We start from the raw sequence: 25496 nt of genomic DNA on the forward strand, positions 1-25496 counted from the left end.
CTATCACTTGAGTTAGGCTTTGGAAAAGGCAGCACATTCCCCCCCCCCCCCCCAGTGGGCTTTGGTTTGAATACTCTTGATGCTAATCCCATCTGCAAAATTCTCAGTAAAGTTCATCTGAATTCACCAGACTCTACTTTGGAGTATAAAATTTAAAAAACAAAAACATTTTATTTTCATCTCTTAACATTTCTCTTTGTACTCTGTGGATGAGGTTGAATGATTTTTGGTTACTCTTAAAATTACTTCATAATGTATGATTTCCTTAGAATTCTTTAATTTTGAACTTTTATTAGTATATCATTTCCTCCATTCCAATTGACCCAGATATTCTGTTGACTGATTTATTGGGATACTTTATAGCTTCCTCCAAATAATATAACCACTGCCTTAAAAATGTTTATTGGGTGTGGTATTCGAAGATATTAGGATTCCACCATTAACCAAGTTCTAGGGGGTTCTGGCCTCACCTCCCCATGGTCAGCTGACTGCTTTTCCTTCCTTCTAGGTTCCTTCACTGACCCTGCTGCTGCAAAGTGGTGTTTTGTGTTCCAATTTGGGACACAGCACACTCTTCCAGGAACCACAAAAAATACAGTAATTTACAAAAGGGATCAGAGGTTCAGTAATAGAAGTATTCATGTTCCAACAAATTGGACCAATTTCTCTAATTTTCCTTATGCATACTCTTATAAAGTCTCTTGACTTTCATTTATTTAATTGCACAGATAAAACAGAAGAAAAGTCAAATTTTTTTCTGTCACCTTCAGTATCTCATCAACTTCCATAAGTGGTAGGAGAAATTACCTTCTAGGCTGACATTTCTCCCAAGACAAACTGTGCTCAGACCTTAGATGGGTGGATGAGAAATGCCTGCATATTAGATTCTCTTCTGCAAACTTCAGACTCTAATCTTATCCTGTTTATGCTCCATCTTAATCTTTTGTTTATGTTCCACCTGTAGCTCTGCTAACTATTCAAAGCCTTCACTATCAACATGGAAAATTATGTTGTACTCCCAAATCTATTTGTAAGTAGGAATGACCTCCAGACGCCTCAGGACCCCAAAGCTCTGGAAAGGGAGTAGGCAAAAGAGAAGGTGCCAGAAACCAGGAAATTTGACTGCCAGTGTTATTTTATTTCATTTGTGCATATTTCTAGGACAATTGTAGAACTGGTATTAAAACCAAACCAGTTCAATATTATTAATGGCTAAAAAATTTCTTTGTTGGGCTGTTAAGGGCGGGTCCACTCAACCCACTGTATTCCTCTGGTCTATACCAGCATACAATGGATTGTGATAGGAGCAGAAGAAATCAGGCACAGAAGACTGTCTCCTCTCCATGCTTTAATCTCATACCCTGCGCACCATTTATGGAGGATGTCTCTCCAGTCTTTGACACTCCTAGGATCCAAGCAGGTGAGGTTCATAATTATTTGGCTCATCTCCATGGAGCTTTGAATAGATAGAGACCCTTGGACCACCAGGAGATATTACTATTTAGTTTTTTTTTTTACTATTTAGTTCTTAATTACATGAAAATAAAATCACATAAGGAAAATCAAACACAGAAACATGAAAGCCATTTACTCTTAGTTAACTCCTCAGGGTCCCGGGTGGTGGGTTTCATAATTTCCCCTGACATTAGGAACTGAGGCAGGGATGATTGGGACTGTGTGTCAGGAAAATATTACTGATGGTCTTGGCCTGCAGCAACATTTTTTTCCTATTTTTCCATAGTTTAATCTTAGATTCTCTCTAATTTTCTTCATGTAAATGAAGTGACCCAGTCAATCATGGTTCTGTAATTGTTAAAAGTGCCTTTGTAAATGGATACTGTTCAAATCCCCTCACAACCCAAGCAAAGGAGAGAGGGAAAGGGTGAGCTTCTACATATGTGGGAACGTAAATGATTTCATTAAGATTTAATTATGCTTTACTGAATCCCTCAGCACTACAGTGCTACATCTCACTTGCAGAAGTGCCAGGCATACAACCAAGAGATTAGACTGGTTGAAGAGTAGGAAGGCCAGAGGCATGAACATTTAGACAGGGAACAAAAACAAAACAAATAACAATAACAACAAAAAAGACAAGGAAGAGACTTGTGACGAGACCTTCCTTTCTAATTTCTGGCACCAGTAACATTTTGACAATGGGGAAAGGAGCAGCTTGCTAAGATCCAAATGAAGCAGCCTTGAGGTTTCTGCCCTCTAACACTTCTCCCATTTCTCCCCAGCATCAAAGAAGGTACATGGTGAAGAAGTGAGTCAGACAGTGAAGGATCTGTAGTTATCCTGTGTGTGGCAAAGCTACCAGGACAAAAATTGGTCTTGAGTTCAGTGCTGTGTGCTTTAGGATTTGAGCCCAGTAAGGACAGTACCCTTTAGGCTGGTCCCTTACCAAACTGAAGGGGTTGTCCTTGGCTATTTTAAACTTGAGGCTGGTAAGTAGTCTTGAGGATATGTAACAGTCTATTTTCCAGAAAATGTAATAACCTCTTAAATCTTCTAACTCTCCTACTTCATACCCTTGAGACAGAGGCAGGAGCCTTCTAGTGGAAAAGCCTCAATTCAGGCTGTACTTTGGATAAAATATCTCCTCAAGATACAGAAGATTAAGTGGTTCTTCCTGGAACTTTTATTTGGTGGTGGAAAGAGGCTATTTATGGTCTGGGTGGGTTAGGAAGAGTTTAGAAAAGGTCCCCCCAAGCTGACCAGAGAGCTTCTCCCATCTCATGCTGGGTGAGGACTAAGTACGGATCTCCCATGGGCACCAAGCTAGGAGGTCTTTTCTGAGTGGGTCCTCTGATGCCTGATTAAGTGATATCCTCTGCTGAAGCTTTTCCCACAGGTAGGGCAGGTAAATGGTTTCTCTCCTGTGTGTGTTCGCTGATGCCTGACGAGGTGGTCCCTCCGACTGAAGCTTTTCCCACATTCGTTGCACCGACAGGGCCTCACTGAGGCATGTCCCCTCAGGTGCTTGGCAAATGCTGCACTATGGTTGAAGCAGCGCCCACACTCACTGCAGTGGTAGAGCTCCTCAGCTGCATGTGTCTTCCGGTGTGCTAGATACCGCCTGTGGTCACCGAAGTCCTCTCCACACTCCCCACACAAGTAGGGTTTGCCCCCTAGGTGGATTCTTTGGTGTGTTGTTAGCACAGATTTCTGGCTAAAGCTTTTGCCACAAATAGTACAGAAGAATGGCTTTTCTCCTGTATGTGTCCTCTGATGCCTGACAAGGTCTGAAGTCCAGCGGAAATGCTTTCCACAGTCATCACATCTGTAGGGTTTCTCCACGGGTGGAGTTTTTTCAGCCTGGATCAGAGATGCAGTCCCATCTACATTTTTTCGGTTTAGGGGATATTTGTAAGAAGTATTCATCTTGTGAACCTTTTGGTGCCTGGCAAGATGTGAGCTCCGTGTGTAACTTTTTCCACATTCCATACATTTATATGGTTTCTCTCCTGTGTGAGTTCTCAGGTGCCTAATAAGGTGGGAGTTACATGTGAAGTTTTTCCCACATACAGAACAGTGATGGTGCCTCCCTAACAGGGAGTGGACAGGAATGGTTTCCTGAGGATTCACAAAACTATTAGCTTGAGAAATATTTGTACCAAATCTTCTTTCATTAAGTCTACCTGGATAATCTTCAAAGACTATTTCCCAATCTGGTGTCTGATGAATTTCTGGATCTCCCAAAACAGACCTGTGTATATCCTCTAAACTCCGATCTTCTTGCTCAATACCCTCTTCCTCATCTTCACTCCTATCTCCTGTAGAAGGGATGAGAAGAAAAAGGAGACACTATAACTCTAACAATGCTTTCTACACAATGAGGGGGTAGTTTTAAAAAGGGCTTTGGGAGGGCAAGACCATATTGAGAGAAACATGTGTTTCATATGTGTAGAGGTTGGGAAAGAAGGAAATAATCAATCCAGTGAATGCCTGTCATGGCCAGGCACTTTCTTATATGTTATAACATCAAGAAGCCTTAGCATAGCCAAGTATTATTATCCTCATTTTATAAATGTGGAGATTGGAATTAAGGGTTTAAGTGAATTGTACAGTAAATGGTATAGCTGCAATTCTAGGAGTTTAGTTGTTTTATTTTTCTTTCACCATTTTGTAACATCTATCCCTCAAACAAATGATGAGAGGGGCGAAGAAGAGGAAAATGACAGAAGAGTCTGGCTTTCAGAGGGAGATGGCAGTAATGGCTGACATGTCAAAAGAACCAATGACAGGGCCCTAGAGGAGAGAGAAGCACTGACTAGAGGAACTGCCCACTCAGGGTGGTAAGACCCCTTCTGTCATTCCTCACCTGTGTAGGTAAAACTCAGGATTTCTGGCTCTTCAGGCTCTTGAGGCTCATGGATATCTGGGACCTGAGGCTCTTCTTCTCTAACCTGGGAGATATCATCTAGTCTGGGGATTGGAAATGCTGCTCAAGAAAGGGAGAACAGGACATCACGACTGGTTCAACACTTCCTTGTGTTAAGAGCAGATCTTTTCTGGTTGGTAGGTTGTATAGTGAATACACAGCTCAGTTGGTCAAATCTTTGGTCTTTTTGGAGTACCTCTAACCAAGAATTGCCTATCTCTTGCCTTTCTTGGGCCTTCTGCCTGCAACTCAATAATTACACTGATGTAAAATTTATACCCTTTTCCCATATTCAGGAAAGCACATCATCTCCATCTCTTTTGCTTGTTTCTAAACTCATATGCTTACCACAAATATTTCTATACTAAAGCTATAACACTATAGCTTTATTTTATTGTTAGAGGTTTCCAGCCATTTTTTTAAAAAACATTTTCTCTTTTCCCTTTAACTTGGAAGAATATCTTCTTCCACTAAGTAATCCATTTATTTCATTGGTGGGGTAAGCATAAGAAGTTCAGTGCATATAATCTAAGGCCTAGGATCCCCCAAATTTCCAACAGGAAAAAGATCTCTGTACTTAGAATGCTCCAGGAAAACATGAAATTCCTTACACAGAGAGACCACAATTCCACAGTCTTCTTCCAGGACATATTCTCCATAGAATTCTTTCTGTGTTGGATCCAGATCACTCCACTGGTCTTGGGAAAAGCATATAGCCACATCCTTGAAGGTTACCAGGCCCTGAAACAACATGAGAATCCAATCAGAATTCTCATACCTCTTTCCATAAAATGAGGATAAGGATACTACAGTATTTTGTTCTGGGATGAAAATCGTATGCATAGGCAGGATCCATCAAGAAGATGAAAGAAATTCTAATGGGTCATAAGGCTTCTTCTCAGGAAGCTGTGTCCCCTATTGGTGCCATTTCCCAACTTTTTAGTTTTGGGAACCACTGACCCTACTCCTGCCCCTCAAACCCCATTGCATTCCTTCAGGATTGGCTTATTTTCTTCTGCTGAAGGATATTGTTTAAAACCCAAGCTCTTAAAAGGCATCATTCAATTCCCTATTTGATGTTTAAATGCTACCTTCATTTCTATAAAAATTTACCTTCTCTAGGAAGCTTTCCTTAACCTACCCTATCTAATCTCTTATCAGGTTCACAGTCTGCAGCATAAATAAGACATTTTTCCTCAGCTAGATTACAATCCAAAACCATGGATGAATTCTACTCTTTTTTTCTTTAGTCACATGGTTTTAGGCTCCTAACATGAGAAGCACAGCAGTAGAGACATTCTTACAGAAGACTGGCAAAGTTACTCCTAAAAACAAAAACTAAAACCCTTTAATTTAACAACTTCAAAACTAAACAGGAAAACAAACAATACTATGTAGGAGTGTCACAAGATAATCCCAAAATAGCACCCCCCTTTTTTTAAACCCTTCTAGTCAATGGCAAATAAAGCAGCCTGCAGATACAATGGAGACTATTAGAATCTATTTTCTTCCTCCTTCCATATACCTGCAGAATTGAGAACTTAAATTGCCAAGGGAGAGTGTAAGTTTGCATCCTACCTGATTGGTCTAGCATATGACTAACATCCAACAGGTATTGAAACAAGTTCTCTGTCATGCAGAGGAAGTAGGGCACACCTGTGACAGAGCAGTAAGAAGGGCAACCATCTCTGGGTCTCCAGAATTCCTCTCTGCAGGAAGGTCTGAGTCCTGGTACACTGGAACCTCTATGAGAAAAACAAGGCAGAGATAAGCAACATGTAGGGTACCCCCCAAACTGGCAAAGAGCTGGACATATCCCATCATCTTTGGTTGTCAGGTAGCTTTAACTTCCTAGTTATCAAGAAACTGGCCTGAGAGGAGAAAAGGCATTCCAAAACTACCTTTAAGACAATTAAGGGGGTGTGGTGACACAGGCCTACAATACCAGGGACTCAGGAGGCTGAGGCAGGAGATTTGCAAGTTTGAGGTCAGCCTTAGCAATTTAGTGAGGCTCTAAGAAACTTAGTGAGGCCCTAAACAATTTAATGAGACCCTGTCTCACAATAAAAATTAAAAAGGGCTGGGAATGTAGCTCAGTGGTAAAGCACCGTTGGGTTCAATTCCCACTATTGCAAAACAAAAACAAAAACAAAACAAAAACAACAACAACAAAAACCAGAAAGCCAAGAGGACAAACAAGAATATTGCTATTTAAACCTGGCCCCATTTTGGGGGAATTTTAGCTGGTTCCATCTCCTCTCAACATCCAGGATTTTGTGGTTTCTTTCCATTACAATCTACCCAGCCTCCTTGATGCAGAAGAAATCCCCCCTCCCTGCATTCTGTCACAATCCTCCCTTCCTGCCAGGTTTCCCACCGCTCTCCTGCAGGGGCTGGAACTCCTCTTCATGGCGCAGGCTCCGCTCTTCTGGCATCCCCAGATCTGGGTTCCGGGTGGCTTCCTCATGGAATTGCTCAGGGCTTGAGGTCTGTGCCGCATCCTGTAGCTCACAAGATGACTCAGGGTCTGCCCCTAAGTGCACTGTCTCCTCTGACAGGACTTCCTGGCCATGAACATGGACAGTCACCTGGGAATAATTCCAACCTCCAGTCACCATGGAGTCAAGGGGAAATTCCTGGGTGTCACCAGGGCTTATTAGAAGCTGCCTGGAGAAAAACTCTCAGAGGGGCCCAGACGAAGAGGCAAAACTCCAATTGCACTAGGATGTGAGAAGAGCTGAAGGTTATCTCACCAGGACAAGGTAGGGGACACTCAGGTACTGTACCACTTTCTCACTTCCCTCAACCCTTGCTCCCAATACCCAGGGCTCTGATGTTTCCATCCTGCCTACCTTCACCTATCCCAAATGCAGTGGGATTGGTCCTTGCTGTCTGCCTCCCCAGCTTACCATCCTGGAAATGGGGTCTGAGATTGAGGGTCGAGAACCTTTGAGGAAGTAAAAAAAAAAAAAATCCTCCTCCCCAGGAAACCCATGATTAACATCCAAAGAAAGAAAACCAAAACTATGACTCCTCAGATAATCCCTAGGCAGATGTTTCAAAACTCAGAAGGTCACACTCATACACACACATACCCCTGCCCTGTGGGGCTCATGGATCCAGGAGCAACCCAAAAGCAGAACTGATTAAATTTAAAGGATAACTTATGGGGGCCCTGTGAGCCCTCCCCGCAAATCCAGCCTTCCAGTAGACAGTCCCCCTCCACATCACACAGATCAGGACTCCCCCTCCTCACCCACCGCCTTGGTCTCCTGGGTTGTTTCTGCAAACCCTCCACCAGCGTCACTGCCTCCTCGCCACTTTCTGGCCGCTGGCCCCGCACCCAGCTCTGTAGTTCCCCAGGCAGGACGGTGAGGAATTGCTCTAGCACAAGCAGCTCTAGGATCTGCTCCTTTGTCCTCCTTTCTGGCCTCAGCCACTGATGACAAAGTTCTCGGAGTCTGATGAGAGCTTCTCGAGGGCTTGCAGCTTCTTGGTAGCGAAAACATCGGAAGTTCTGGTGAGAGGTTTCCAGCACAGGGTCATCCCTCTGTAAGACAGACTCTGGCCTGCAGATGGAATCATCCTCCAGTTTGACCATCAGAATTCCCTCTTCTTCCCAAAGATCCTGGTCCTCTAGTTCCAAGACTGTAGCCATTTCTGGCTCTGGGATGATCTCACACCATTTAGAGCTCACAGGAAAAATCCCCGTATCAGCCTGGACACTTCAAGTTTCTCCCAAGGGACCTGGAGTAGAGATGTAAAGAACAGCTTAACTGAGATTATGCACTAGGATAACAGTTCTAACTTTAATTGTAATCCTTCTTTAATTGTAATACTTCTTCAAATAATAAATCCCCCTTTCTCCAACCTCTACCTCCACCATCATATGTTGCATTGAGATCTAGTTGGGATAGAAAAATCCATGACTGAAAGGCATGGCCCTCCACCCTATTTCCTAAGTGAGGTTCCTTTTCTATAGGGAAACATTACATTTCTGTCATGACTACTACCAATTCTACCTCTTAATTTCTAAATCTGTTTCCTCTACTTCCTTCTTGCGGCTGCTTTAAATATGGCCCTCATCATCTCTTGCACAGACTATAGGTAGTACTAACTCCCTGTAGTACTAAAATGGCTAGAGAAAGGGATCTCATAACCTGTTAATCAAGTGATACTTCTGGGTGTGGTGGTGCATGCCTGAAATCCCAGCAACTCAGAAGGAAGAGGCAGGAGGATTGCAAGTTCAAGGCCAGCCTTAAAAAGATCCTGTCTCAAAATAAAAAATAAAAGAGCTGAAGATGTAGCTCACTGGTAGAACACTTGGGGCTTAATCTCCAGAACCACACACACACACACACAAACCCAAACCCCAAACAAATTTGGTACTGACCACAGTATATTCATAGCATTTTATATGCACACAGATATTTACATGTGTTAGCATGTGTATTGTGAGAAAAAGACATGTCAACAGGACTGACAGAGATGGTGAAGGCTTTATGGAAGTGCATTCTGGGCTTATACACAATATTAATTTCTGTGACATGGGAATCCTCAGAGATCCAAGGAAGAGATTATATGGACAATACTGAGGAAAGTAATAGTGGTTGGCACACAGGCACTCTAAAAGACAATATGTTTAATTGGATGACACACAGACTTCTAAACTCAAGTGTTCAACACCAAATTTATTAATTACTCTAAAAAACAACCTTCTTTTTTTTTTTTTTAAGAGAGAGTGAGAGAGGAGAGAGAGAATTTTTTTTTAATATTTATTTTTTAGTTCTCAGCGGACACAACATCTTTGTTGGTATGTGGTGCTGAGAATCGAACCTGGGCCGCACGCATGCCAGGCGAGTGCACTACTGCTTGAGCCACATCCCCAGCCCCAACAACCTTCTTTTTGACTTGGTTGATATCATCACTTGTTAAGGGGACACTCAATTCTATAATTCTTGGATTTAACTTTGAATTATTCCCCTTTGCTTACAGTTCATTAAGCCCATTCTACATCTTAAGACTATAAATTCTTCCTCCTCTTCCTTCCTGCTGGCTGCTTTAGTTGGAGCCCCTCATAATTTCTCACCTGGACTCCTACTATAGCTTCCTAACTGGGATCCTTGCAGTAGTCAACTGGGAATAAAGTACAACAGAACTCTCTGCATGCATCATTCTTTTGGACATTGTGATACAGGTAGTCTAGACAACTGTATCTTTAGAAATGCTACTTGCTGTTCTAATGTGAACTCTGGCTGCAAACAGTGAGGAAGGTGTGTAAGATTAAGTGTGAGAATCCTAAGTCAGACTGCTTAGGTCTGAATCAAGGCTCTTAATGTTTACTAGATATGAGACCACAGTGAGACTATGGGTAGATTTATTCTTATATTGATTTTGATTTCCTTATATATAGAATGGAGATAATAATGACAGCAATATAATAGTGTTCCTATGAGGATTAAATCTAAGTGTTTAGAAGAGTAATGGCACTGCAGTGTTAACTACTATTTTTCTAAATTATAGTTCCAAGTACATATCTCAGTATTTAAAAACAGTACCTTCTTTTTTGGTCCTGGAGATTGAACTCAGGACCACTCAACCACTGAGCCACATCCCCAGACCTATTTTGTATTTTATTTAGAGACAGGGTCTAAATGAGCTGCTTAGGGCCTTGCTAAGTTGCCCAGGTTGGCTTTGAACTCGAGATTCTCCTGTTTCAGCCTCCCGAGCAGGTAAGACTACAGGCGTGTGCCACTGTGCCCAACTAAAACCAGTATCATTTTAATGTTAGTAAAATCAATTCCAAATCCTGGTAATGGCAAGCAAAGCATTTCACATTCAGTTCCAATCTATGTTTTCTTTTTGCCATACAGGGGATTGAACGTAGGGACACTCTACCACTGAGCACATCCCAGTCCTTTTTGTTTTTCATTTGGAGACAGGCTCTTGCTAAGTTGCTGAGAGTGGGCTTGAACTTGCAATTCTCCTGCCTCAGTCTTCCAAGTCCTGGGGTTACAGACATGCACCACTGTACTAGGCCCCAATTTATTTTTCAAGCTGCATCTCCTACCCTATTTTCTGTACTGCTCAGCTGTTAATGGATGCACTGCTGATCTCCACCAACAGCCTGTCTTCTCAGGCCTCCCTGTCTTTTGAAGGCCGTCCCTTCTGCATGGAGTGCTCTCCATTCCCTCAATACTGCAAGGTGTGTTGCTATTCTTAATAGGTTCTCTCTTCATTCCTATGATTTAGTTTAGGTTCTCATCAATTCTCATTTGGATTACTGCAACTGTCTCCATATATGAGCCACCTGTCTCTAGAGTTGTGACTTTTAAGTTACCATCCATTGTATCACCAAAATAAATTTTCATGGTAAATCTGGTCATGTCTCTCCCCTACGTAAGATCCTTCTTTCCTGTCTTGGAAGTGAACAAACTTCTATGTATTATGTGTCAGGTTGATTTTAATTTTGTTCCATCTGCTCTCTTTGCCAATCCTTACATGTGTGTGCACATGTACCCAGTGTGCATGCAAAATACACAAGTGTCCCACTCTAGCTTTTGGACATGCTCCTCCTTCTGACTGTACCTTTGGTTAAATTTCACTTACATTTCAAGATAAGATGTAACTCAGACTTTGTATCTTCTTGAGCTATTTTCTTTGATCCCACTTCCCCTACCCTTGGTTAGATATTACCTAAGTGCTTCCAGAGTAACCTGAGCACATTTTTACCACAGGGTATGTCATATTACATAGACATTGTTCATTTTTCTTGTGAAACTCCTTCAAGTCACTAATATCAATAAAAATACACAATGAATGTATTTAAAACAAGGAACCTCTACCCTGAGGTTTTTTTTCCCTCCCTTCTTTAATAGAAAAAAATAATTTTCTTTCATGTACTACTACATTTTTTCTTTTCTTTTTCTTACTAGTACTATTAATTCTAACTTCTAAAAAAACTGTCTTACATATTCATCTATGTCTTCATCTCCATTGCCATTTCTCTGGTGGAGCCACTACAATACACAAGAATGCATTACCAGGACCTTTTAAAAAAAATTATCATATCCTGACCCCCGAATCAGCCCTGGCATATAACAAGCACTTATATTCTGAATGGATGATTTGGAACAAATTTCAGGACTGGTGTTCTTGGTCCTGTCCTCCTCCAGCCCAGAATCCAAAGCAGTCTGAAGTATCCATTGTTTCAATCTTTCTGTGTTGTACGACAACCTCCTGAGTGACCTTTTAGTTATCCAGTGAGCTTTTATAGCTGTCTCACCTGCTGTTGAACTTCAAATTAGTTTATGGCCAATGACAATATTATTCATTTTTATTGTCATCAAACATTTTCATTTATGCTTTCACTTTTTTATTATCCTCCATCATTTACAACATATTTCCAGTCTATTTTAGATAGTTCCATAATTCCTAGATCTTCTTGAACTAATTAGGCTATCTCTCTACATCATGGTGGTTTATAGTTTTTAAATTTTATGCCCATCTTTTGTGAGACTATTTCTTTGGGAGTCCTGGGCCTTAAGTTGTAAAAGCAAGCCTTTTTAATGGAACTTCATTTGCTTTTACCCAAATGCTAACATTTCAATGATTTTGGATGTTTCCATGTTTTTGAATCACATTTTTAGGATATGTTTTGGTCCTCCCTGCCCTCAAGTATATTTTGTCCCACCCAAGGCTATGAAAAGCCCATCCCTTGTACTTTCTCTGCATAGTAGGCCGATTTTCAGTGAAGGGGTGACTCTTTGAGGTCCCAGGTTGGCAGGCTGCTCAATTCATAATCTCCACATGCTCCACTATTACCTCAAGTCATATCTTTGTTGTAGCACAAGTATGGAACCCCCAACCCTAGAAACCTTATTTTGGTTTGAAATATACTTGGGCCACGATAGAGTCAGCTTTTACTCCTCTAGATTTTACTCCTATTTCTGGAATCTATACATTTATTCTTTAGTTTTTGAGATGGAGAAAAGTGGAGACATGGACAGGTAGGCAAAGGAGTTTTAATAATGGGTACACTACCTGTACTTGCAATATTATGCAAAGATCTGAGTGAACTTTCTCACACACAAAATCTGACAGTGGATTCATGTTGTCTTTAGGATGACATTTTAAACTCCTTAAAATTTGATACTCAGAGCCTCTTCATGACCTGGTCTCTGACTACCTCTTTTCTCCCGTGACTGCCTCTCCCATTGAATGTCATTGCTCAAATTATGGTTCTATGTCCCCCTTTTCTAGTTCCTCACTAGGCTTTTCTGATGTTGCATATTATCTGAAATACTCTTTGTGTTTCCTTCTCTAGCTTAACTTTATTCATCCTTCAGATCTCACAGCTCCCAGAATGTCTTCCCTGGTCCTTTAGATTATGCAGCCATAGGAATATGTGCCCGCCCCCCACAGCACATCATCTGTTGGGAGAAATTGTTCCTCTAGCTATTACTGTTGGATTCACTGGACTGTAAGCTCTGAGGACAGGGATATGCAGTGCTCTGCTGATACTCAGAAGTGGTACTTACTTTGTACCTGATGAAAGCAGAGAACACTTATTTTTTCTAAGTTTGTCTCTGGAAGGACAGGTACCATATCATATTAATCCTTATTTGTTGATTTGTCCAGCAAACTGTTCTGGACAAATTAACATAAGGAGAGATTTATTGTTTTGCATTGTGAATACAAGAGAACATTCTTAGTGGTTCCCCAAGTAATGGAACCATTTCATCATAAAGAATTTTCAGATCACCCTGAGAATAATTCAAATATAAGTTACACAAACTGGACATGTGAAAAAAATCATTTTCCTTTGAGGATTTGAATCAACTTTAATAAGTATAAAATCAGACATTAAGTAATGCAACTACATACTGATTACTTATCCAGACAAAGCTTCTCAACACTTCTCCCTACCCCCACACCACCCCACCCCATTCCCATCTCTGCACAATGGGGAGAGAAGACAGAATTGATACATAGGGTCTTCTGGATTAACAAAAGGATCTCCATTAAGATTAAAGTCTCCATTATGATAAAAATGCCAGTCATTGTTCTTATGCAGCACTAAGTACAAGAAATTCCATACTAAGGATGCTACAATTTATGTCCTGATAGAAAGGTTCCTCCTCAAACAGCTTTGCTCTCGCTTTGCTTTTACTTTTGTTGCCTAAAAAGATGAAGGAAAACAGATCAGCAACAGTGGGAATGAAAGGTGTGAGGAATCCTGGGGTGGGACAAGAAGAGATGGGAAAGAACAGGAGGCATGGTGGTGGTGTGCAGAGCACTAGGATAGGTACCCAAGAAGGTACCTTCCAGCTGGATCCCCAAATTACTGAGGCTACTCTAAGGGTTTTGCAAGCTAACAATATACACAAGAGACTCCTCTGTAGATAACCACTCTCTTGACTCAGTGGATTATTTGAGATCTGTGAGAGCTTTATGAACTACAATATGCTGTGAAAATGTCAAGTAGTAACAGAGTCAGAACACAGAAGCTGTGTTTTTATTCTACAATTCATCAAGTAACCCACAGAAATTCTTCAGCATAGAATCTGGCATAGGGTAGGTGCTCAATATATTTTATTCTTTTTCCTTCAAGCTCTTTTAAATCCTTTTGATAAGAATGCAAAATTTAAATGATAAACAAGTGAACGATTGGGCTGGGGATGTGGCTCAAGTGGTAGCGCGCTTGCCTGGCATGCATGCGGCTCTGGTTCGATCCTCAACACCACATACAAAGATGTTGTGTCCGCCTATAACTAAAAAATAAATATTAAAATTCTCTCTCTCTCTCTATCTTAAAAAAAAAAAAAAAAACAAGTGAACGATCATTTATTTCTTAAGTACAAGGTATAAAAGCCTGGCCTTGAGATTTGTTACTCTTCTTACTCTACTGCCTTTCTTCAGTGTCTGTCCTTGGAATGGTTCCACAGTTAAGATAAAAACTGGATGTAAGAATATTACAGAAAAAGTGTGATGCCAGGTCAGGAAAAGTAAAAGATCTGGTCCCCAAAGATTTTAAAAACAACATCTGCAGACACATTAAAATCATGGGCAGGCCCCATGACCTGGTCTCTTTAGTGTGTTCCTGGAATGCACCAGACACATTGGGGGAAGACAAGACTTTTTCTCTATTCTCCACTCAGCCCCTCTCCTTCTCTGAAGGTGCCATATGCCAGTGAATATTCTAAGTCAATTCTCTAAATGGGCACAGAAAACCACAGGCAAAGAAAGAATATTCAATTCTCTACTATACAATACTACTAGCAGGGAGTGATTTTTTTGGACACTAAATGACAAAAGTTTTTTCCTACCTATGGGAAAGATGGTGCTCTGCATATTTATTGGCAAATAATTAATCTTCAGAAGAAAAGAGATGGTTAGATTTGAATTATTATATTTAGTAGATACTGATAACCCTACCGTAGGCCCATAATCTGGAAATCTGAATATTATTGCTTGCTAAGACCTTTGAACAGCTCCCCTCACTGTTTCAGACTCCTCTAATGTTTTGTTCTATAAAATTAACAGAATAAAATATGATCCCTCTATTGGAAAAATTCTTTTATTCTTATTTTAATTATCCTATATCCAGATTTTGCGTGTAATGGTTAGGGACTTTGGAGTCCTAGGTTTGAATTCCAACCCTTGCTTTATTAGCCATGAGACACTTTGCACAGTTATTTTAAAGAGTAAGTGAAGTAACCCACAGAAATTCTTTAGCATAGAATCTGGCAAATGGTCGGTGCTCCATATATTTTATTCTTTTTCCCTCAAGCTCTTTTAAATCCTTTTCATAAGAGGGTAAAATTTAAACGATAAATAAGTGAACAATCCTTTATTTCTTGATTACTAAAAAAATTAGAGTGCACAGGGAAAAATCTTGATTTACTGTCATAGCATAAATAAAGTATTAAACCAAAGAAAAAACAAACCAGTCCTTGTTTTGAAGGTCCTATAATCTAAGATTAAATCAAAGCCTTTGAACAGATGTGATGGAACCTTAAAAATAGGTACCCCTCCTGAAAAACAGTGTCAGCAATTCTTCTATTTACCAACATCAAAGTCTCCTCTCCTTCCTATAAGTGGCAGGAGGCAATCTGAGGCAAATTCAATGAATATACCCAAGAAGTCCTATGAAAAATTACTAATATTATTGTGGTGCTAAAGTTTGAACTGAGGATCTTGTATTGCTAGCAAGCACTCTACCATTGAGTTATATCCCTAGCCCCACAAAACTCTATTGCATTAAAATATTTTTGCCAGTCAGGTGTGGTGGTGCATGCCTGTAATCCCAGCAACTCAGGAGGAGGCAAGAAAATCACAAGTTTGAGGTGAGCAACTTGGAGACTCTATCTCAAAATAAAAAATCAAAAGGGCTGGGGATACAGCTCAGTGCTAAGTGTCCTGGGTTCAATTCTCCATACCAAAATAATAAATCAATATATATATATACACACACATTTATTTGTCACTGAATTTTTTTCCTTCATAAAAGTAATATTTGAGTAGCAAGGGGATGAATGGCTCAAAGCTTATTACAATAGGTTTTAAGAAACAGAATAAGGTGTAGAGAAGGGGAAGACAGGACAGGACAAAAAAGAGGGTGGTACAGGAAGGTCAGTGAGGGAAGATACAAATGTCTTCTAACCCGAAATCCTGGAGATCTGTCAGCAGTAAAGTTTTAAGGAAGGTATAAAATGTCATTGAGGGTAAAGGTAAACAAGAAAATATAAGATAAAAATTTTAACAATTGAGTGTATTTCTATTAAAATGTTTCTCCATGGTTGTATACTCAGGCCTATGAAGCAATATTAAGACAGTTTTTGCCAGGTACATGGTGTGTGCTATTCTATAATTCCAGGTACCTGGAAGGCGGAGGCAGGAGGATCTCAAGTTCCAGACCAGTCTGGGCAACTTAGAAAGACCCCGACTCAAGATAAAATTGATAAAAATTTTATCAATTCTCAGTTATCCACCCCCACTACAACAAAGACAGTAGTTAGTTCTGCCTGCTAAGGTAGAGGACTTGCATTTTACCTCCTGTTCTGCTTTGTAAAGATCTTAGTCAAGTCACATCAACTCATTTGGAAGATACGGATGATTCTCTACCTAAAGGCAGAGAACTGGATTGGCCTTTGAGAAACTGTCCAGATTTTTGATGATTATAAGAAGGGGCTTTGAGAGGAACACGGACATGTGGCTTGTTCATTGAGTTATATAATAATATAACACATATATGTATTTATTCAATAATTGAGAAGTACTAGAACCAAACACTGATTGAACCCAGGGATGCTTGAACACTGAGCCATATCCCCAGGGCTTTTTACTTTAAATTTTGAGATAGGCTCTCACTAAGTTTCTTAGGGCCTTGCTAAATTGCTGAGGTGGGCTTTGAACTTGTGATCCTCTTGCCTCAGCCTCTCAAGTGGCTGAGATTACAGTCGTGTACCACCATGCCTGGTGAAGCTAGACTTTTTAACCTTAAGAGATGTTAACCCAGAATCAGTTACTAACCTAAATAAAGCAGTCACTCTTTTTTCTTTTTTGGTGATACTAGGGATTTAACCCAGGGCCGTATACATACTAGTCAAATGTTCTACCAATTAGCTATACCCCCAGCAATTTTTTTAACAAAGACTTACTTTGAGACAGGGTCTCACTAAGTTGAAGGTTTTGAACCTCCTTTTTCAGCCTCTGGAGTAGCTGGGATTACAAGTGTGCACCACCATCCCCAGCTTGAGGTCAATCATGAAGCCTCAGGGAAAAAGAAGGGACATTAAGCCTAACACCCACCCTGATGAGGGCAGCAGCTCTTATTTAGCAGCCAGAGCTAAACTAGATGTGTTCAATTCCTGCAACAAACATGGTCAATGTCAACTACTTTTAGAGGAAATATTTAATGGGAATAATAGGATAACATATCACAAATAGAGTCTGATCTGAGGTGTTGATATGGATAACTGAGAACAAGTCAATTCAAAAGTTATTTACTATTTTTGCCTTTGCAATTAACACATCTGGCCAGGACACCCCCTGCAGCATCCAGGTGACTTCCTTCTGGCTTTCTGATATATAGAGGAGACATATAGGATGGGAGCAGTGCCTGATGAACTGGAGAAATCGGAAGAACCAGGTTTTACTGCCAACTAAGTCATGACCCAAGGAGACAGAAGTCATTTTTAGTGTGGACACAGATTACTGTGTTCTACTCTGTGAGCCTGACTCTAAGAGCAAGGATGTATTCCCAGTGCCTACCATTGTGTCAATATTCTGTAGAAAAGGAGGCCAATAAATAAATTCAGAAAAAGCTGAATTTAAGTAAGCTTTTTCTATTTATTTTCCACTAATCTGGATATAGAAGCAATGAAAATTCAGAAATTTGGGTGCCAGGGCTTCTTGGTAAAAAAAAGTTCACAGGAAGAGCTGTGGGAATCTGACATTAGCATTTATTCCAATTTCAGGTGGCATATCAGTCAAGTCTATCCTGCTTTACTTGGTGGTAAAATATTAGTAGAGACAAACTTTGTGAAAGGGAAGAGAGTAGGGGATAGAGTTCATTCAGTTCACAAACAGCTTTAGTTGGCTGTGTGTCCCACACTATTTCATGTAAAAAAAGAACAGGCTCTGAGCTTGAGGAATTTAGGGATAATTAAGAAATGGCAGGGACTTTAGCAATACTGAAACTCACAGCAAAAACCTAGAATGTGGGTGTTAATATATATATGATCAAAATAGGAATCTCTTTTCAAGAGAACTATGAAAGTTATGAAAAAAACTCAATATTTCATCTTAAATTTGGCATAAAGATAATGTAGTATTCTGCTGAGAGCCATTGCCAAGTAGGTATGACGCATGGAAATTTCCTTGCCAGCGTACCCCATGTTGCTTAGAGGAAGGACTCGTGGAAATGGACTTGCCTTGGACATTTGCTGTGACATTGCATGTATGTTTGAGAAAGGTGACCCTGCTCAAGGACCAGGGTGGATCCGGGTTTAGGGAGGATCCTACTGGATTAGGGCGGATCCAGGTTTAGGGTGTATCCTGCTAGGAATAGGGAGTATCTGGTTCCTTGGGTTTAGGGTGGTTCCAGGTTTAAGGTGTACCCTGCTGGGAATAGGGTGTATCCTGCTGCCTCAGGCGCGCCCGATCCTTGAGTTCTCCTGGGATTGAGAAAGTATTTGGGATTCAAAGCCTGGTGGAGTAGTGAATTTTCCGGCAGAACTTGGATTTCCCCAGAACGTGTTTGTAGAGGGCCGGTGTGAGTTTGGGAATAAAGAATTGCTGTTTGAATCTACAAGGCTGTGAGTGGCTCGTGATTTTGTGCCCAGCCAGACTGCGGCAGTATTCATTTTTTTTTTTTTTTAAAGTACACTTCATTTTACAAACGAGTCCAGACCCTTGGTGCAGTGGCCCGGTCTGTAATCCCAGTGACTCTGGAGGCGACAGCAACTGCACTGAGGCCAGTCTGGGCAACTACATCCTGTCTCAAAACAAAAAGATAGGATGTAGCCTGGTGTTATGGTACCCCCTGGGTTCAATCTCCAGTACTGAAAGAAAAAGAAAAAAAAAAAAAAAGAACCCATATACAAGTGGTGAAATTCCCCACAAAATACCAGACTACTACTAGCTTCCAGCACAGAAGTACTAAAAAAGTCTTCTGGACCTCAAATCTCAGCAACATTTATATCACAAAGGTTTGTCAAAGGTAGTGGTTCTCAAAGTGATGAATCCACACCAATGCCATACTACTTGAGACCCTGTTATAGAAATGCAAATCTCACACCCCAGCAGAGACCTACTATCAGAAACTCAGTGGGTGGGCCTCAGCAATCTGTTTTTAAGAAGCCTTTCAGTTGCTTTAAATTAATAAGATAAATTTGAGGCAAAAGAAATAAATCAGAAGCCAGGCATGGTGGTACACACCTGTAATCCCAGTGGCTCAGGAGGCTGAGATAAGAGGACCACAAGTTCAAAGCCAGCCTCAGCAAAAGCAAGGTGCTAAGCAACAGTGAGACCCTGTCTCTAAATAAAATACAAAATAGAGGGGCTGGGGATGTGGCTCAAGCGGTAGCGCGCTCGCCTGGCATGCGTGCGGCCCGGGTTCGATCCTCAGCACCACATACCAACAAAGATGTTGTGTCCGCCGAGAACTAAAAAATAAATATTAAAAATTCTCTCTCTCCCCCCCCTCACTCTCTCTTTAAAAAAAAAAAAATACAAAATAGAACTGGAGATGTGGCTCAGTGGTTGAGTGCCCCGAGTTCAATCCTCTCCCCTCCCCAAAAAAAGTAAATTGGAGGTACATGCAGAATGGATCCAACTTTTCCAGTGTTGGCCAAATTAAAGGAGGGTTTGCTGGTAAGAAGTCAGCCAAAACAGGAAGTGTAGAGGTGTTTCATGTTTTATGTCTATGTCAAATTAACTGGGAAGATAAAACCATTATAAGCCTACAACTTACCTCTTCGGTATAGTTTGTAATGTGTGAAAATCCCTCACATCATAGTAAACCTTGCCTTACCCTTGAAATAATGATCTACTGCAAGATAGTATATATAGAGAGTGCAAAATGGGGATAGCTGGAGGAGAAAGGGAGAAAACACTATGCATCCTAGGTGTCTGGTCCCAGGAGAAAATATTCCCACCCTCCCTCCAATCCTGCTTACTAACTTATGGTAGACAGTGATAGCAGAAAGCTAACCAAGACAAATGGCCACAAACCCTAAATGCTTTGCTGTCTCACACTTGTCTTACCAACAAACCTCCCTTACCTATCCCACCACCTTTCTAAAGGAGCTTTCTGGATCAAGGCCAATGCAGTAGCTTGCAAGAGAAGTTGGAAGAAGAGAGACTCCACTAGCATTCCATGTGGCTTCTGAATGTAGCTGCTCTGGAGAAAAACCAGCAGCTCTAAGCCTACTCTCTAAGCAAAAGCCTTGATGTGGCACTGCTACCCTGGACCAAGGTGGTTCAAGCAGGACTAAGCCTAAGAGCTTCCTTTTGGGGAGGCCAGCACAAAGTCCAAGACAGGGTTATCAAAGTGCCTAAGAGATAAGAACATTCAATGCTGACCTGGGTAGAGATGATCCCTTTCTGAGAAAACAGCATACAAATTAAAGTTTAAAATTACTACTGCAATAGGTAACTGGTGCTGAGAAGAGATACCCAAATTGGCTGTTAAGGGAAGGAGGACAGAACCTACAAAAGGAGACAACAGCCACTAGCCTGAAGAGAAGCTCAGGGTCTGTGACAGCGGCAGCTGAAAAACCACAGATCAGATGGGCTCTAAAGCGCAGTATGATCACAGGTGATAAGATCACGGGCGAGCGTATCTGCATGTATTGGAGGAGGGGTTGGTGGAAGGAGATGGGGCTCTCTTGGGCAGGATGCCCTGCCGAAAGAGGATTCTTGAGCAATCTGAGAGGCGGGGTAAGAAAAAGCAGCGGAAAATCTAGGGGCCCAGACCACTCCTCCCTCGGTTCCGGTGGGGAGGGAGGGCAGTTGGCTTGGAAGCAAGAGGAGGGACCGAATGCATTTCTGAAGGCCCCAGGAGGCAGAGGGCGGTGGCTGGAAAGAGAAAGAAACCTGGAGCGCCATCCACGTCTCCGAAGGTCCTGGCTTTGGCCTCAAGGAGACACTGAGGATACAACGCGCCCACCCCGCCTGGACATCGCCGCCACCTGGTCCCCAGGACAGTGCGATTTCCCCAGGCTCTGGGGGGCGGGGTCTTCGGTCCCACCCCTCTTCCCGGCCCGGCCCTGCCCGGCTCTGCCCTACGCGGCGCGGCGCGGCTGGGCCCAGCCCCCAGCACTCACGGCTCCGGCAGCTCCGGCGGCTCCTCCCCTGCCCCGGCTTCTCCTCCACCCACTCCCGACCGTAGCAGCGGCGCGGGATCCGAGCCGCGCGGAACCTAGCTGGTTGGAACACGTGGGGCCTTTGCGCCCGGAACCGGAAGAGGCTCTTCGCCCCGCCTCCTGGCCGCGCTGGAGCCTTTCTAGGCGGTGGGAGGTTTGGTCCTCTCTGTGTGCCCGGTCTGGATTGGACCTGGGTACTCTCCTAAGTACACAGTGGGAAAAAGTTTTTCCTGGATCTTGGCTTCCGTGCCCCTTCCCCTCTCTGAAGCGAATAAATTAACACTCGGGGCCTTCTTTTCGTATGCATACCTTCTGCAGGTTTTTCTCTTTCTTTTTTTGATCTTTTATGCTTGTTTTTGGTCTGGGTGCCTATAGTTCTATGTATTTGTATTGATGTGTTTATATTTTCTTTACTTTCTCCTTTGAAGCCTGGCAGAAAAGACAGCAGCTTTGGGTTTGAATACTGGCTCTTGCATTCATCATCAGCTGCGGGGCCTCAGACAAATGTCTCTACCTTTCTGAAATTTAGAGTTCGTCTTGTAAAATGAGCATCATGATACTGTACCTATGAGGAGTAAGTAAGTTTTAGAGGAATTGTTGGGAACATAGTGGATGCTCAGAATAGTTATTTTCTCTTTTCCTGTGAATGTTTGTCTGTTTCCCTGATCCCACTTGTTCTATTTTGTCTGGGTTGGTGACATTTCTGCTTATACCTGCCATTCTGTCTTTGCTTCTCATCTGTCTTGTATTGTAAATCACTTCTCCCGGTGTCATGTGTGTCATGTCAAAGGCCTTCTCTTTCCAACTGTGTCTTACACGGTTCATTTTCGTGGGACGCATTGCTGAAATCTGTATCATTTTGAACCAAACACATTAATCATTTTTGGTGGAGGGAGAGTGTATTAGGGTTCTCTGAGAAGCAATGATATAGATATAGATATATAAAAGGAGACTTATTATAAGAATTGATTCATGTAATTATTGGGCTCTTAAATCCTACCATCTCTGTAAACTAGAAAATGAGACACTGGTGGTGTGATTCAGCTCCAGTTTGAAGGCCTGAGAACAGGGATGGGGTGTGAGGCAAGGTACCAATGAAAGTCCAAGAATCTGAAGGTGAAACACTCTGATGTCTGAGGGCAGGAGTAGATGGGTGTCCCAGCTCAAGGAGAGACTGAGTAAGCTGAATGCAATAACAGACACCCAGCTACTCATGCTATATAGCCACAGAAGGTTTGAGGTTTGAGTCCAGTCTCCACAGCTTTGTAAGACCTGTCTCAAAATAAAATTTGAAAACAAGGCCAGGCATGAAACTCAGTGGTAGAATGCCCTTGAGTTCAATCCTCAGTATAGGAAACAAAACAAACAACAGACAAACACAAACAAAACAAAACCGAAACAGGAAACAAAGAAGAGAAGAAAAGGAGGAGAAAGAGAAGTGAATTTGTTCTTTCTCAGCTCTTTTGTTCTATTTGTGCCCTCAATGGATTGGACAAGGGCCATCTGTGTTGGTGAGATGGATTTCTTTATTCAGTCTATTGATTCAAGTTCTAATCTCTTTCAGAAACACCCCCATCAGACACACTTACAAATAATGTTTTACCAGTTATATGGGCATCTCTTAGCCTGGTTAAATTGATTTATAAAGTTAGCCAGCACAGAAAGTAATATGCAATTTATGAAAGCCTACTGTGTGCTAGATGTTTTCTATATATATCTTATGTAATATTTTAAAATATTAATGTTAAGTGTATAAAAATACATAGATATGTTCTTTTTAAAAACATGTTAAGTTTTAAGTTTTGTAATCCCAGCTACTCAGGATCCTGAGGCAAGAGGATCACAAGTTCAAGGCTAGGCTTGGCAATTTTGCAAGGCCCTGTTGTAAAATAAAAATTTAAAAGGATGGTAGTGTATTGCAGTGGTAGAGTACTTTTTAGCATATTTGAGTCTGGGTTAAATCCTCAGTATCGTAAAAACTAATATTGAGTGATATTTGTTAAAGTACTGCAAGGAAGGCTTTAGTCAGGACAATCACAAAAGGTATAGGGACCATGGCAATCAGATTTTTTAGAGGGATAAAGAGAATGGGTTTAACTCTGAATACAGCATGGGCAAGTGGGAATTTTGTGATAGGATCAGGATGGGGTGAGTCACAGGAAAGCAGGGAGCTGAAACTCCAAACCTTGATTCTTATGTTCCTTAATTTAACGTCAGACACAAAAACCCATTCAATAGAACTTTATTGTTAAGTGAAAGTGAGGTGAAAATAAAGTAAAAGCGAAGTGAGGCTTTAGGAGAGCACTCTCTCTGGAGAGAGTGGGTCCTCTACAAGTAGAGAATGACAAAGGAGGCAACATTGTCTCAAAATTCATTACTCTTTGATGTTTACCATGAGAAATGGGGATCACCTTCTGTACTCTTTGGAAATCAGGTATTCAACTCCTCCTTCACTTCAGGTGGTGAGAGTTTCTGGACCTTAGTTGTTCCTGTCTGGAACTGTTATGGTGGCTATTCTATTTAGGGGGGCTTCATCTACAAGTCAATCCCATGTTAACGTGGGAACCGGGGTCAATAGCTGGTCAGATGTTACCTTATTTTGTTCCTGCGCTACTAAAGGAATCTTCCCTCCCAGACGAATGGAGATACCTATAGTCATAATTCCTAGCTTCACATCAATATCAATGGACCCTGTCAAGAGTTAGTCCCAGTATTCCTTTTATTTTGACTTATTTTCCATTCTGTTTATTTACTCCAAATTAACTAACACACTTTGCTTTTTCATCCACTTTGAAAGTAGTTTAAAGTGTAAGGGTCCAGCGGAATGTTGGAGAAAGACCACACAAGAGACTGGCTCCATGCAATTGGCAAAAGGGGATTTTATTGGGGATCCATTCCAGCGCACTGGGACTCTGTGCTCACTCAAGAAGGGAGAGCAGCCCAGAGCCCAGAGCAGGAGTCAAGCAGAGCTTAAGTACACTTTTTGGAGAGGGTGTGTGTGGGGGGGGCTTTGCATACATCAGAACAAATCATCATGAGGCTCGGGAAATTGAACAACAACTTTGAGACATGATTAGCACATTCATTGGTGGGAACAGTTTGGGCAGGGGTGATTGGTCATTTCTAAGTGGGGTACACATTTAAACTGATTGGTTCTGGGGCCTAGATGCTTATGTGTCATGCTACCTAGAGCCCTTAGCTATTAAACAACCAGGGAATCAATGGAGATATTTACTGGGCAGTTCAGGTATTGTCCTAACAACTCACAGAGATTACAGGTTCCGGGGGTAGCAGAGGAATTTTAACAATACCTAGTCTTTACTTTTTAGCCCAGGCCTTGCCATTTAGAAGCTTTACAATGCCTAGTCTTTTACACTTTAACTCAGACTTTTGCAGCTTAGAATCAGCTTAGAAGTTTTACCTTTACAAAAGAAGACCCTAACATAATTTAAAGAATGCTTGTGACCTTGCCATGTATTTCACTGCTCACTGCTAGCTACTACCTAATAAGTGAATGGAAAATTACTGAGAGGAAACTTCAGGGGTGAGGAGAATCTGGTTAAATTAAGCTGATAGGATTCTTGCTGAAGATAGGTCAGTGTCTGGACCTCCTTGGGTGCCGCAGTCTGGCTGGGCACAAAATTACGAGCCACCACACACCTTGTAGATTCAAACAGCAATTCTTTATTCCTGAACTCACACCAGCCCTCTACAAACACGTTCTGGGGAAAATCACATTTTTCCGCCAAATTCACGTACTCAACCAGGCTTTTAATCCCAAATACTTTCTCAATCCCAGGAGAACTCAAGGATCGGGTGTGCCTGAGGCAGCAGGATACGCCCTATTCCCAGCAGGGTACACCTTAAACCTGGAACCGCCCTAAACCCAAGGAGCGGGATACTCCCTATTCCCAGCAGGATACACCCTAAACCTGGATCCGCCCTAATCCAGTAGGATCCTCCCTAAACCCGGATCCACCCTGGTCCTTGAGCAGGGTCACCTTTCTCAAACATACATGCAATGTCACAGAAAATGTCCAAGGCAAGTCCATTTCCATGAGTCCTTCCTCTAAGCAACATGGGGTACGCTGGCAAGGAAATTGTCATACCTACTTGGCTAATGGCTCTCAGCACTTGGGAAATGGCAGAGGAAGAGAAAACTGATTAGATATTGAGGGTCATCTGCTATCAAAGATGGGAATTCTGGATAAACTGGTCTAGCAGATTCTTTGTTAAAACTG

General features: G+C 41.7%; 1 protein-coding gene across 2 annotated transcripts; it reads right to left on the reverse strand.

The window, feature by feature from the left end:
• Positions 1-1163: 1163 nt before the first annotated feature.
• Znf202 (zinc finger protein 202) lies at positions 1164-21309 on the reverse strand. 2 transcript variants are annotated; one of them, XM_026402700.2, is made up of 7 exons: positions 21217-21309; positions 7641-8131; positions 6762-6972; positions 6041-6129; positions 4996-5125; positions 4325-4444; positions 1164-3776 (listed from the first exon to the last, which is right to left on the reverse strand). In XM_026402700.2, the coding sequence occupies exons 2-7, from the start codon at positions 8040-8042 to the stop codon at positions 2782-2784; spliced, it is 1947 nt and encodes a 648-aa protein (XP_026258485.2). In that variant the 5' UTR covers positions 8043-8131; positions 21217-21309; the 3' UTR covers positions 1164-2781. The 2 variants fall into 2 exon arrangements, with proteins under 2 accessions (XP_026258485.2, XP_026258486.2); XM_026402701.2 differs by lacking the exon at positions 21217-21309 and having other exon boundaries at positions 7645-7978.
• Between the last annotated feature and the right edge of the window lie 4187 nt (positions 21310-25496).

This window comes from Urocitellus parryii, chromosome 4 (genome assembly GCF_045843805.1).
Source record: "Urocitellus parryii isolate mUroPar1 chromosome 4, mUroPar1.hap1, whole genome shotgun sequence".
NCBI classification, from domain to species: domain Eukaryota; kingdom Metazoa; phylum Chordata; class Mammalia; order Rodentia; family Sciuridae; genus Urocitellus; species Urocitellus parryii.